The sequence below is a fragment of the Coenobita brevimanus genome, chromosome 95, assembly GCF_032717465.1.
Source record: "Coenobita brevimanus isolate Jiangsu-jjx chromosome 95, ASM3271746v2, whole genome shotgun sequence".
NCBI classification, from domain to species: domain Eukaryota; kingdom Metazoa; phylum Arthropoda; class Malacostraca; order Decapoda; family Coenobitidae; genus Coenobita; species Coenobita brevimanus.
The window spans coordinates 979,861-994,207 of record NC_137048.1 but is presented as its reverse complement, the minus strand read 5'-3'; the positions used below and the strand labels follow the sequence as shown (position 1 = coordinate 994,207).

At 44.2% G+C, this 14,347-nt stretch overlaps 1 protein-coding gene across 5 annotated transcripts in view; it reads left to right on the top strand.

The window, feature by feature from the left end:
• The first annotated feature begins 1,947 nt into the window (after positions 1-1,947).
• Positions 1,948-14,347, top strand: part of LOC145413148 (uncharacterized) — a 111,726-nt gene continuing 99,326 nt past the window's right edge. For 3 of the 5 annotated variants that reach the window (XM_080282874.1, XM_080282872.1, XM_080282870.1), the window contains exons 1-2: positions 1,948-2,035; positions 2,114-2,411. In XM_080282874.1, coding sequence (XP_080139000.1) covers positions 2,361-2,411 — 51 coding nt within the window. In that variant the 5' untranslated portion in view covers positions 1,948-2,035; positions 2,114-2,360. Of the gene's footprint in view, positions 2,036-2,113; positions 2,412-7,850; positions 7,975-14,347 lie in introns of those variants that run through there. The other 2 variants (XM_080282871.1, XM_080282873.1) reach the window with 2 other exon arrangements.

Sequence of the window (14,347 nt, the reverse complement as noted above, 5' to 3'; positions counted from 1 at the left end):
TGCAAGTAAACACAGCCGACGAATGCAATTTGTGGATCTTCTCTCCGACCACGCTGATGAGTGAGCACAAAATAAATGAATGTGATTAAGAGCCCAACTGGATGTTATTTCGTTCAGTATGTAACATGGAGCTCAGTTACATGCCACAGTTTGACAGTTTTTGAATATTTTGTTACGGCCTGTTGAGAACTATTGTATGTCTGCGTCCTGGTGATAAATATGTAATTATACGTTTCTTGTTTTCTTTGCTGAAGGTGTCTGAATTTTCATTCGAGCTTTACTTAATCCGTTTTTGCAATATCCAAGGGCAATTAAAAAAAAATCAAGGGGGCTCACTACTGTACTCAGTAACCTTGTGAAACAGCACTAGAAAGACCAAGGGAGTCCACACGTCTCCTAAACAAAATTTTAGGGTATTGAGACTAAAGGGCTCTTGAATAATGCCGACAAAACTATGGGCACCAACAAAAAAATATTCCTGAGTCCGCCCCTGTTCACGGCACTAAATTGATAAGAGATAGGGATTGTTCAGCTCGTAACTCTGGCTGTTATCGAATCTACGTCCACACTAGAATTGAATTGAATGGAAATATTTATTGTTGTAAAAGGTACGTAGTGCTAATACAACAAAAGAAGGTGGTGGGTCTTGCCACACACTTTTAGCCAATACAGTTACATACAGTTAGTAACTGGACATTCGTGGGTATGGCTATAGGCTACCATGGTTTTTGGGCGCAGCCACATGCCCTTTGATAAAAAATAAGTTACACTCTATGTTATGAAATACTGAGGTATTCGCATGATGTACTACATACAGGAGTAAGGGGCAGTATTAGAGATGTAAAGGAATACAGTGAACAAAACAGTATCAGCCCTGGCAGAAAGTGATGACATAGCATCGCCTCATCAGCAGGTCGTTGAATGATGACCACAACACCCACCACCAATGCACTCTCTCTTCGTTTCAGATCTTCCCTTCCTTTTGTTGTACATGTATTTTATACATATTCTTCACTGATACACAGTAGCGTTTTTCTTACATTGGCTTAAAGCAGTACATTTGTCTGCCTAAGTAACAAGGCACACAAACCCTCTAAGATTACCTCTCTCTCCGTTTAATATCATCATAACTGTTTGTTAAACTAGTTAGGTCATGTTAAAATAAAAAAATTTAGGTTAGGTTAGTTTAAGTTACATGCAATGAGAGACGGAGATAGGAGCTGGAATAAGCCGTTTCAGCCATGCTTCTCGCAACCATCACCACTTTGGAGGCTTTCTCATGGACAGCACAGCGTAGTTTGTGTAACAGCCGCCAGGGGCCCAGAGCGGCGCTGATGTTTATGCACTACACCTTGACGCCCACTCCTTTTCAAATCAGCTAATGAATTCGGAAAATATAGTGCCATGGCCCACTGCTTAGTTTATGTATGCAACAGCGAAACAGAAACAAGCTAAAAACAGTGATCCAATTGCATTACCATGGTGAAGGCGACGAGCGCTGGTGTTTCAATGTGGCGGCCAATGTTATACGCTCGCTGCGGAGATAGCCTCTCCATGTTATAGAGCTCTGTGCCCCACTCCTTATCTACGTAGTACCAAAAAGTGCATTTTCGACGATTAATTATTAAAAACGGCAGTAGATGAGATGTGTATACTGTTAAAAGGAAATTTCAAGATACCATGGTTGTACGAAACTGCAAATTTACCCTTTTCTTAATATATATACCTTTTCGCTATTTTATGGTAGTTAAAAATCAGTCAGTCAATTTATCATTGCCTTTATGGTCTGCTCTGGAGTCGGGACAATTGACTTTGTCTGCGTCCAGCCGAAGTTGGAATTGCCGATTGCCGAACCGAGTAAGGAAACCCTTTAGAGGTGCCGTTGTAAAGGCAGCACCTCAACAACATCACATCACACATGATAAGCTCAACCTACTCGGTCTCGGTAAAGAAGAAGGTGGCGCTGGGTTTGTTGAGTCACGTTGTGTGATATTTTTGAACCGGTACCCTGTTTTGGCACTGGCGCTTGTTCTGAGTATGTGTTAGCTTGCGGCTTACTTAAAGGTTGATTAAGTAGTATATGTAAGGCTTAACTTTATAACCTTTTCTGAAGATGCACTTTTATTCTTGTACCGTGCTAAGATACTGGATGACGACGTGAGGAAAGACCTGCTAGATAATGCGAGGAAGCTACATAACACCCAGTTTAGCCACATCTATATCAATAGAGACCTGACATACAACCAAAGAATGGAACTGCGTACCAGGCGTGCACAGAGTAGCACTGCCAGTGGAGGAGTGGCCAGGGGACCCACCGATACCGGCCCAGCTACCGTAGCCCCCATGCTGCTGGAGATGCCATGGTTATACCCAGGACTTCCCGAACCCAGCTCACCTCTTTGGACACTCAGGTTGCTGCAACCCACGCACAAGATAATACACCCACAAGAAATTTAAACCATTAACCTCGCAGTCCTCCCAGGCAACAGTGAGTTTTCACAATTTGAAATTCGGGTTCTGTAATGTAAATAGTATAATTAATAAATTACATATCACTGATTTTCTATCAGACAATGGTATAGATATTTTTGGAGTCGCTGAAACCTGGCTGCTGCCTGAAATCCCCGATTCATTTGTTCAGATTAATAACTTTAACCTCTCACGTACCGACACCAAAGGCAGTACCCGTAAGCACGGAGTATGTATATATATATATATATATATATATATATATATATATATAAGTAGAATAAGTTATGTAGGTATAAACACCAACTGTGATAATGTCTGTGTCATCCATTTAATTACATTTAACCATTACGTAATAGTAATATATCGCCCTCCTTCTAACAGTGATGCTGATAACCAAGCATTACTAAATTTCTTACTAGACTTCTGTCCATCCAAAGAGGTACTAATTGTTGAGGACTTTAACTTACCCCTTATCAACTGGAAATCAAGCACAGCACTGGCTATGAAATATCCTCCCCTCCATCAGTCATTCCTGGACTGTTTTGCATGTCTGGGTCTGCACCAGTGGGTAACTATGCCCACATATTTAAGCTCAGGCACCACTCTAGATCTTGTCTTCACATCCGAGAATGATAGAGTAGGAGAAATTGAGGTAGCGAGTCCCCTGCCCAGCTGTGGACACTGCCCTGTGCTAATACAATATTATTTTCAGGCTGCTGTTGTGACAGATAGCTATTTGCGCACCAAGCGCTCCTGGCATAAAACCAAATACCGGTACAACAAAATAAATAATCATCTGCGTGAAATAGACTGGCATTTTGAACTCCAAAGCCTGTCAATTGATGCCATGTATGACAGATTGCAGTCCATCCTTAGCCCACTAATTGACCAGTATGTGCCGAATATACCTAGCACACCTTCCTCACCTCCCAAATCACCTCCCAAGGCCTTAAAAAACCATCGCAGGAAAGCCTGGGAAACATACAAACACTCCAGGAATGTTTATGGAAGACTATCTCCTGAGGCTTCCCGAGCTCTATCACACCACGACTCTCTCAACTACAGCTTTCGTAACTACACACATGCAAATCAATCACGAAATGTCACTGATTAGAAAACTACAGGTCTCCTCAAAACCATTTCACCAGTACATCAGAAATAAGAAAGTAGGTGCACCCTCAGTAGGCCCCATAAGATTGGACAATGGTGTGTTAACATCATACTGTACTCAGATGGCAGAAACTTTTGCTACACATTTTTGTACAGTTTACTCAACTCATGCTCCTTACGCTCCCTTCCCTCACCAAACTTTTGAGGTATCCTCGACACAGTGACCCTATCCTTGCAAGAAGTGAAAAATAGGCTTGCAGCACTGGACCCGAACACCAATATGGGACCTGATGGCCTCCACCCCAGTCTTCTGAAATATTGCCCAGCCTTAGCCTTACCCTTGTCTTTGATATTTCAAAAGTCTGTCACCATTGGTAAATTGCCACATGATTGGAAAATATCCATTATCATTCCTATATTCAAGAAAGGCTCTCGACACAAATCTCTTAACTATAGGCCTATTAGCCTAACCTCTGTCTGCTGCAAAACCCTGGAAAGATTTATTACAGAGGCATTATACAACTACCTTGACACTAATGGAGTGCTGTCAAATGAGCAGTATGGATTCAGACAGGGTAGAACTGTAAATGACCAACTGTTACTTGTGTATAATGATGTTACGGCTTGGGTGGATGCTGGGTATGTTGTGAATGTTGTCTTGTTTGACTTTAGCAAAGCCTTTGACATTGTCAACCATTCGATACTGACAAGCTGAGGCTACTTGGGGTCAGTGGTTCCTTGCTAACTTGGATCTCTGACTTCCTGTCCGGCCGCACCATGCAAATGTATGTGTCTGGCTGCGCCAGAACCTCAAGGAATGTTCTCAGTGGTGTTCCCCAGGGATCTGTTCTAGGCCCCTTGCTCTTTCTGGTATATATAAACTTTCTACCCTCATACATACGCTCCAAATGTAAATTCTTTGCTGACGACATGAAGATTTACCTCAAGTTGCGCCAAAACACTTGTTCCACAGTAGCTGCAGATATAAGTACATGCCAGAAGGACATTGATATGGTCTACAATTTCGCTGAGTCATGGGGTTTACGTTTCAATCTTGACAAGTGTACTGTTCTGCGATGTCAGAGAGGCCCAGTAGACTGGAATTCTATTGGCGCACTTCAGTACTATCACATGAACAACACCAGCCTCTCCGTAGAAACTACACACAAAGACTTGGGTATCTTGGTTGACAGTTCACTGAAATTTCATTCGCACATAAGAAATACTGTAAAAAAGGCAGCAGGCCTGTCAAATAATTTATTAAAGTCCACCCTCTGTCAAGACCGAGATTTTATGTTGACTTTATTCAAATCCCACATCAGACCCATCATGGAGTTTGGCTCCACTGTATGGAACACAGGCTACCACGGAGATCAGAGGCTCCTGGAGTCTGTACAGCGCAGATGGACTAAGCAAATCAATGGCCTGTCCGAACTCAGTTATGCTGAACGTCTGAAAAACCTGGGCCTGTATTCTGTAAAAGGGAGACTGATCAGAGCTTACCTCATTAAATGCTGGAAAAACTTCCATCGCCAGTCCCCAATTGCACTGCCTGAGCTTTTTTCTCTTCCTTCATTAACTCACACCAGGGGCCATAGATTCAAGGTGGCCAAGCCCTGCCCTTCAGCTGAGTGTAGACGCAGGTTTTTCAGCATCAGATGTATAGACCTCTGGAACTCTCTTTCAGATGTTGCTGTTAGCGCTGACTCAGTCGCATCATTTTAAAAGTCCCTCCACTCACAACTAGGTCACATCCTGTTCGACTGTATTGAATAACTACGATTCTTAATTCGAAGTCCTTCAAGTAGTGCAACTACCGTGCATATGGCACAACACTCAGCCCCTAATCAATAGTCTATTCTGATGATGATGTATATAGGAAACGGGGCTGGCGTGCCAGCAGGTATGGGCTGCCCTACTTCTTGAAAAGCAGATTCCTACCGAGCCATACTGTTAATTGTAATAGGGTAGCCAGCCAGGTGAGTAAACCAGGGGAGGTGAGTCCCTAGGATTACGTTACCAAATGTGAACCCAATGGACAGCAGGCTGATATTGCCCCACGCCTACAGTTCAACAGCCACCTTTCCGAGGATAGGGTAGTGGTTGAGGACGTTTGTATAACCAGTAAGGTGAGTCGCTCAGTATGTCGGTGCCACCACATGAAGGCAACCCTTCTGTGCTCCATATTTCCCAGTTTAAACAGCTTTTCATCTCATGGCACTTCCAAAACAATACAAATCTCTGAGAACCAAGGAGAATTGGGTTAAATTTATCACTATTTCGGATACAGTGGAACCTGATAGAAATTATATACAATTTTTTTTTTTTTTTTTCAGCAGCTTGTGAAGGTGACTAGTGTGGTGTCAAATTATTTTAATATCAAAACATTTAACATTCTGTTAAATCAGCAGGAAGAGTAGGAGCATAAGAGGTTTATGAATACTGTACCTGGTACATAAATTTTCAAGTGATATATTGTGAGACATGGAATAACTGGAAATTTTAATGGTTTGCAACTTTGCTGATATTTCATTAATGTTTATTAGATGCTGTGTTTGGAAAGATTATTCAGTGTAAAGTTTATCTTGTACATAATGTACCATGGAGATTGTGATCCCTCCCCCTTTGTTGCATCCTTGTCCATTGGTCATCTCAGCTTGCTTAAAGACGTTACATCCCCAAATTAGGGGAGGTCGTCTCTGTAGCATTTTTGGTCTGAGGAAAACTACATTTCTCCAATTCAAAACCAAAAATATTTTATCTGGTCAATTTTAGTGTGATTCGAAGGAATTTGACCTTCATTTTTGTCAGAAATCACTCTTTGTGGAGGTAGGCCTACTCAAGCCTGTTTCCAAAACGAGTGAAATCCGAAAAAAACAAAGGTCAGAGTCATTCAAATCACATTATAATTGACCAGAAAAAATATTTTTGGTTTCAAAATCGAGGACATGGGTTAAACCATATACCCTAACTGGGGGGCCTTGCCCCCCCAGACACCCCCATATTAGTAACCTAACCTAACCAAACCTAACATTAACCAAACCCAACCTAACCCAACCAGCCAAATTTTACACGTTGCCCTCATCCGATTTTCGACTTTTCGTTAACATTTTCTAGTAGAGTTGGTCATTCTAAGAATCTTTTCTTCTATGACATTTCTATCGCAGATTGATAATAAACGAGTTACTCGCGATTTACTTCCGCCAATCACAATCACAGACGAGCACGCGCTCTGTCCACTCACCCGCTCACATTTGAAAGTTAGTCCCAGAAGACCAAACTTTACATGTACACCTCATGCGATTTTCGACTTTTCTTTAACATTTTCAACTATTTTTGGTTAGTGTTAAGATCTTGTATCGTTGCGTCCCCTTACCCGCTCACATTTGAAAGTTAGTCCCGCCATGTCTTCCCTGTGTGCCGGTTGTGCTTTCAAACCTTGGTTCTTCTTCAGGGATTTTCTGGAGCAAGAAGAGGCTAGCCTCGATCTTCTCCTTCGACACGCCATACTACCATCGAGCATCGACTGTCCTCACTGCAAAGTTCCTTGCCACTATCGTCCAGACAGGAGACATTGGGTGTGCCGTCAGTCTGTGAAGATTTCGAAGATGAAGCGCAGGAAGCAGTGCAACTTTACTGTTGCAGACCGCAAAGGAACTTTCCTTGACCATACCAACCTGAAGTCATGGGAGATTCTGTGCTTCATCAATCTCTGGCTGACGAAGGAGTGGAATCACTCTGCTGTGGTGAGGAACCTTGGATGGTCGTCTCGGACATCGGTGGACTGGCGGAGCTTTTGCAGTGAGGTCACGGAGCACTGGTTTCACCAGCAGGAGCTGATTGGGGGCCAGGGCATTAAGGTCGAGATCGACGAGAGCCTCTTCGTTACCTCCAAGTACAACTGGGGAAGGAGCCTGAACCAAGTGTGGATTTTGGGGGGCTTTGAGCGTGAATGCAAGAGGTCGTTTCTGGTGCCGTTGGTTGAGGAGGGACAGGACAGGAGCGCTAATACTTTACTCCCCCTTATAAAGAAGTTCATCCAGCCCGGCAGCCACATCTACAGTGACGGGTGGGCTGGTTATGCAAGGCTGAGTGAGGAAGGCTACACTCACTCCGTTATAAACCACAAGGAGAATTTTGTGGATCCAAAAGACAGCAGGATCCACACACACATCAAACGCTTGTGGCTAGACATCAAACAGTGGACTCAGAGGCCTGGCATTAAGGGGGAGTATTTCAAGCAGTATCTGGCGCGGTATCTTTTCGTCCACAACTTCGAGGCTGACGACACTCTCATCCATCACTTCCTGCTTTCTGCGGCTCGCCTCTACCCCCATCAGTCCAACAGGAGAAGACCCGAGGGACTCGACGAAGATGACGAATCTGATTAAGGTAAGCTTCTAGGTTACGATTGGTTAATTGGATAGGTGGTATTATTTTGTACTTACACCCAACTCACTAACAACAAAAGTGGCTAACTCACCTTATACTTTACGCAGTTATAAGCCTTTTTTCTTCTATGACACTCCCGTCTTAAATCAACCATTGATGAGTTATGCAATTTACATTGTTATTATTTTCTATCTATCTATCTATCTATCTATTGCCAGACGCCTCAATCCCGTTTGGGGTGGCCACAAACAAATCGCCTCCAAGTTGCCCTGTTCCCCGCCATTTCACTCCCCTGCTCCCAGCTCACACCCCCCTCTCTCATATACCTCTCCACCCCATCCCTCCATCTCATCCTCGGCCTCCCCCTCCCTCTTTCCCCCTCCACCTCACTCACATATACTCTCTTCGTCAGTCTTTCACCCTCCATCCTCTCCACATGGCCAAACCACCTCAGTGTGTTCCTCATAACGCTTCCTATCACATCCACATCAACACCACAACGCTTCTTTATATCCTCATTCGTCAGCCTGTCTCTCCATGTGACTCCACAGGCTCCTCTTAAATAACTCATTTCCACTGCTCTCACTCTTGACTTGTGTCCTTCCAACAACATCCAAGCTTCACTTCCGTACGTTATAGTTGGTATCACAATACTGTCATGTAGTAACTTTTTCACTTCCATGCTCACTTCCCTGTTTCTTATTTTCTATGGGAGAGATTTTCCCTGCTGTGGTCGGACAGTTGTGTGTGTTCGTTGGTGCGTGTTATGTGTGTGGGTGGATAAAGTGCATGCGTAGCACATGAATCAGCCAATCACAAAGCAGAGTTTCAAACGCCCCACGCTAGGGCCCGCAAGATTTGAAAGTCAGTTCGTCTCCAACCATGGACTGGGAAGCCTGCAAAATTTATTACTTCACTGCTATTTCACAGTTCTACCAGCAAGAAGATAAAGCTGTACCCATTGTGCAATCGCATGGTATTTTACCATCAACTGGAACAAAGTACCCAAATCAAGACAAAAGTCTCATCTTACGTGAGGATCAGAAAGTGTTGCGCTGTCGCCCGTCACCAGTTGCTGTTACAACTGCAGACGAGGAACTGTAAACTGCTAGGTAAAGGCATTTTCTTATTTACACCCGGTTAGGTTAGGTTTGATGAGGTTTGGTTAATGTCATGGGGGGGTCTGGGGGGCAAAGCCCCCCAGTTAGGAAGCACAGCCAGGGCTGGGGGGTCTGGGGGGCAAAGCTCCCCAGTTAGGAAGCACGGCCAGGGCTGGGGTGTCTGGGGGGCGAAGCCCTCCAGTTAGGAAACACGAAATCCCTAAGAAGCTTAAAATTACTGTATTTTCTTCTGAAGGATTTTTGTGTTTTTCATTTTGATAACATTTACAGTAGGAAATCACTTGCTTTTCTGTTTTTCCCCCACCCAAAACCCCAGTTTCCCACAGGTTCCCCAGTATTCCTGGGGGGAGGGGGAAGAACTGCAAAAAATTACATTAAGTGATAACAAACATCCAACCTGAGTGTTTTCTGTTGTTTTTGGTGTGATTTTTGTTGATTTGGACCGGTCCTTTCCACTGGAAGTCGCTAGTGGCATTCAACAAAAACTAGTGACTTGTGATAGAAACGAAGGTCAAAATCGATCGAATCACACCAAAAACAACAGGAAACACTCAGGTTGGTTGGAAAAATTGGATGAAGGCAACGTGTAAAAATTGACCACCTAACCTTTCGTAAAATGTCGGAGGAGGAGAATGAGGTGGAAGGGTTAGCCTCAGCTTCTAAACCCACATGCCCTCCACTTCTTTGAATTTGCATAACTTTTAACATTCTTACAGTACCACCGATGAAGGTTCTGTCTATAATGTAGGTCACTTTCACACTTTGGGGAGGAAGGCAGAACACCATGACTGCATAGGAAATTCACACTTTCCTGGTTATTCTTTAAAAAAAATGAGCTATGGCCTCATATTCACTCACAGCTCTCCTACTACAAGAGGATGCCACTGTAGAACTGACTAAAGTAAGGGATGTTTGAAATTTGAAAATCTTATGCTATCAGTACAGTAATTTGATTGGTTTGCCCTTTGGCTGATTTTAATATCGTTGGTTGTGATGTCCGAGCATGCGCTGTAATGGCATGATGTCACACCCGGGAGGTGCCATGATGTAGAAACACCGACTGAAAAGTTTGAAGGTGAGGGGAGATCCAATGTAATATTATAGAGGAGTTTTACGTTAAATATACATTTCCGAAAACAAATGTTTAGTGGAATAGATTCAGAATAACGTGGGCTACAACGTGGCTGTGTCATATTTCCTGGATGGAGAAATGTAGTTTTCTGAAAATTGACCGCATTTTTGTCACAAATTTGCCTTTAAGGAGGTTTCAATATCATCCCTCAAGTATTTTCTCTGTGATGCGTGACCATCACCCTGCGATAACTCCTGTCCCCAGCCATGCCAAGGCAGCTGAAGGGACTTAAACTACACCTTCTCTCAAAAGTAACTTGCTTTTGACTTAATTTTCCTTCAATTATTATTGTTTTTTAAGAATGATTTTTAATGTATTTTAGTAAATTTTGTCGCAAATGATTCTTAACTCTACAGGGGTGTGAATTAAGAGAGTTACGGAATAAAATCAAAATTGTTTAGAATATGCCTCCTAAAGTCAGATACTGTTTGGAATAACATCCTAATCAATCTAAATTTATTAAAAACCTGTCTGAATTGAACTTAACCTGCCTGAACTAACCTATCTTACCACACTACCCTAGAGCCCACTCACCCCCCCACCTCGTCATTGACCAACTCAAACTTATTTTTAAATTCTGCTCAGTCCTTGAAAAGCAGGTTACTTTAGGGAGATGTAGTTTAGGCCTCTTTGGCCACCTCAGCACCACTGGGGAGGGAAGCTATCTCAGGGTAAAGGTTACGCATCACAATCGGAGAAGTTACTCACAGGACGATATTGAAACCTCCATAAAGAAACATATGTGATGGAAATGCCTTAGAGATGACTCCCCCCTAATTTGGGGATATAATGACAGAGCACACTGAAATAACTGATGGACGTCACAGCAACGAAGGAAAATTAAACCAGAAATTGTTCATTGGAGCTCAGGATCTGCCGTTTCCATCTGTTTGTTCATAGCTTGGTTGTTTTCAGCAGCAGTCCAATAGTGTAACTTATCCATGTATCTTAATAGGGTACTGTTATAATTATTGAACTGATGGTGCCATAACTTGACTTTCTTTTAAACTGCACTCCACAGATAAATACCGGTAAGCAGTCCAAGCTTGAAACCATGTGTCAGCATTATACAATTTACGTAATAAGAAAAGTACAGTAATCCCCGTACTATCCAATGCCCACTTTCCGGTCACCCCACTTACAGGACATTTTGGTCCTGGGATTTAGTATTCCCAAAATTGCCCCCAAAGCGCAAAAAGTTTGAAAAAAAAAAAATCCGACTTTTTTCCCCCGTGATCTGAACTCTGCGCGCACAGCGCGGACAAGCTGTGTTTTGGAGCGTAGCACCGCCGCCATCCGCCAGAGCGCCCCTGCATCCTCCCTACTTACCACCTGTCTCTTTTTGTGAGTGCACGCTCGTCATCATGGCTGCCCACATACTCGCTTTTGTGGTGGTGCCCTACCTTCTGCAGGCTCTGCTGCTGTTCTCCTGCCTCTTGTTAGTGTGTGTGATGATGGCCTCACCGGCTCAGAAGAGGAAGAGAGTGATTTTGACTTTGGGAGAAGAAGAGGGAGATATTGGACAAGGTGGATGCGGGATGGTCAACCTCACGCATCCTCCGTGAATTCAACCTGGCCCGATCTGCTTTGTTTTATATCAAGGGATCCCGCGACAAACTCATGCAGTACACAGCTGACTTCTTGTCAAAGAACAAACGCAACGTGGAGAGGAAGATGATGTTTACTCCCCGGTATGCTGAAGTCGACCGCTCCACGTTGATTTGGTATACACTGCTGCTGTGCTGGTACATGGCACGGAGCTGAAGGCTGCTGTTGAGAAGTTCGCAAGGCTTCACGATGCCCCAGACTTCAAGGCATCCGAGGGTTGGCTCTTCGCGTTCAAGTTACGACATGGCCTTACCAACCGTAAGTCTCATGCCGAAGCTTTGGACGTCAACGAGGATTGAGTAATGGAGTTTCGGCACAAGGTGAAGGGCTTGATCGACAGGGAGGGCCTCACTCTCGGTCAAGTCTACAACGTTGACGAAACTGGTTTATTCTATCACTTTGCCAACAAACACTCTAACCGAGGAGACGGAGAGGCGTGTACTTGTCCGCAAGCTCTGCAAGCAACGGATGTCTGCTTTGTGTTGTGCCATTGCTAACGGCATGCACCGGCTTAAGCCCGTTATTGTTGGCCGTGCAAAGAAGCATCGGTGTCTTCATGGGGTGATGGATGTCCTTCCTGTCGTTTGGTACCATTCTTTGAAGGCATGGTTCACTGCTCAGATCTTCAAAGACTGGTTCCACCACTATTTCGTCAAGGAGGTCATCAATTACCAGACGAAGACACTGGGAATCCCGCGTGAGCAGGTAAAGGCCCTCCTTCTCCTCGATAATGCACCTGCCTACCCATGCGACATGGACTTGGTGGCTGAGAATGGGTGCATTAGGTTCATATTTATGCCACCTAATACGACTGCTCTCATCCAACCAATGGACCAAGTAGTGATTGTGGCGACGAAGAGACTGTACCGAAGAAAGTTCCTGGACGAGGTGATGGTTGTTCTCGAGGACGAGGATGAGTGCAGGGAGGGACGGGACATGAGAGGCCAGCGGACTTTGGAAAACCTTCGCTTACAACAACAAGTCTACAATCTATAACTGGGCCGGTGCATGGAAGGAAGTCCCTGTCAAGACTCTAGAAAATGGTTGGTCTCCTCTGCTTCTCGGAACGGATGTGGAACACGATTTCCTACGTTTTGACGTGGATGACTTTCCGTGCACATCTACATGCGCACGGCGATGATGTTGACGTGGACGAAGTGAGTGAGTGGTTGGATGACGATGAGGGCGATCCTGGGTATCAGACCATGTATGATATTGAGATCGCATCTTCAGTTGCAGTGTCAGTACCCAGCTTGAAGATTCCGACGAGGATGGCGACACTGATGTGGACTCCTCTCAGCGTGACACTACTCCAGCCATCCCCAAGCTGAGCGCACTCCGAAAACATAGAGTTCGTTCTCGACTACCTGGAACACCCAGACTGCAACAGGGAGATGGGACCCTTGGGACTTGTGAAGGAAATGCGCGCTTTCAGGCAGCGTATCATTAATTGCCAAAATCGTCGTTCCTTGCATCAATCAACCATTGACAGCTTTTTCAGATCCATGACCCCCATTGTGCCCAGTCCTGGCTCCACACCATTGCCTCCCCAAGACAGGCCCTTATCCTCCGAGCCACAGCCCGGCACATCAGCCATGGTGGAATCACCGCTGGACATGAGTTTGCGCCTCTCTTCAGAGTCGTCTGCAGTGGGTAGTCCATCTCCACGTCCCAGCAATGCACCCCTAGGCCACCTGCATCAGCTACTCTCAGACTCTGACAGTGAATAAACAGCAAGAACTCGTCACTAGACCACATGGGAATTTACAGTGTTGTGCAGTGGAAAAAAAAACAGTGCATAGTGTTAAGATAGAACTCTGAGTGCAAAGACTTAGTGCACAGTGCAACACTGATTTTATTCATGTTCAATGGAGCGCAAATTAGACTAGAGTGTGTAGTGTTAAGAAAATGGATTTATGAGTGCAAAGACTTAGTGCAGAGTGCAACACTTATTTCATTAAGGTGCAATGGAGCGCAAGTAAGACTAGAGTGCGCAGTGTTAAGAGAATGGAATTCTGAGTGCAAATGACTAAGTTCAGTGCAAGACATCATGTACAGTGTACTGTAGGTGCTTCAGGTACTCCTTTTTACTGTCAGAGTCTGAGAGGAGGCGGTTTATTCATCGAGATGGCCAGGGACTTGTTGTAAGTACCCAGAATGTTTCATATTGTACTGTATTTTTCATACTTACGGTACCTCTAAAACCTCATTTCACTCTTTTATGTCCCCTCTTGGTGTGAATAGGGTCTTAGGTGCTATGCATGTGCAGTATGGAGATGTTTTTTTGAGTTAGGCTAGTTTAGGGTCCATAAGTACCAGTCCAGGAGCCAGGGGCTTGTTGTAAGTACCTAGAATGTTTAATATTGTATAAACTCACCTCTAATACCTCATTCTGTTTTTTGTGTGTGTGTGTGTGTGTGTGTGTGTGTGTGTGTGTGTAAATTGGGTCTTCAGTAGGTGCTATGTATGTCCAGTAGGGCGTTGTATAGGTGTTTTTCTGAGTCAGGGTAGG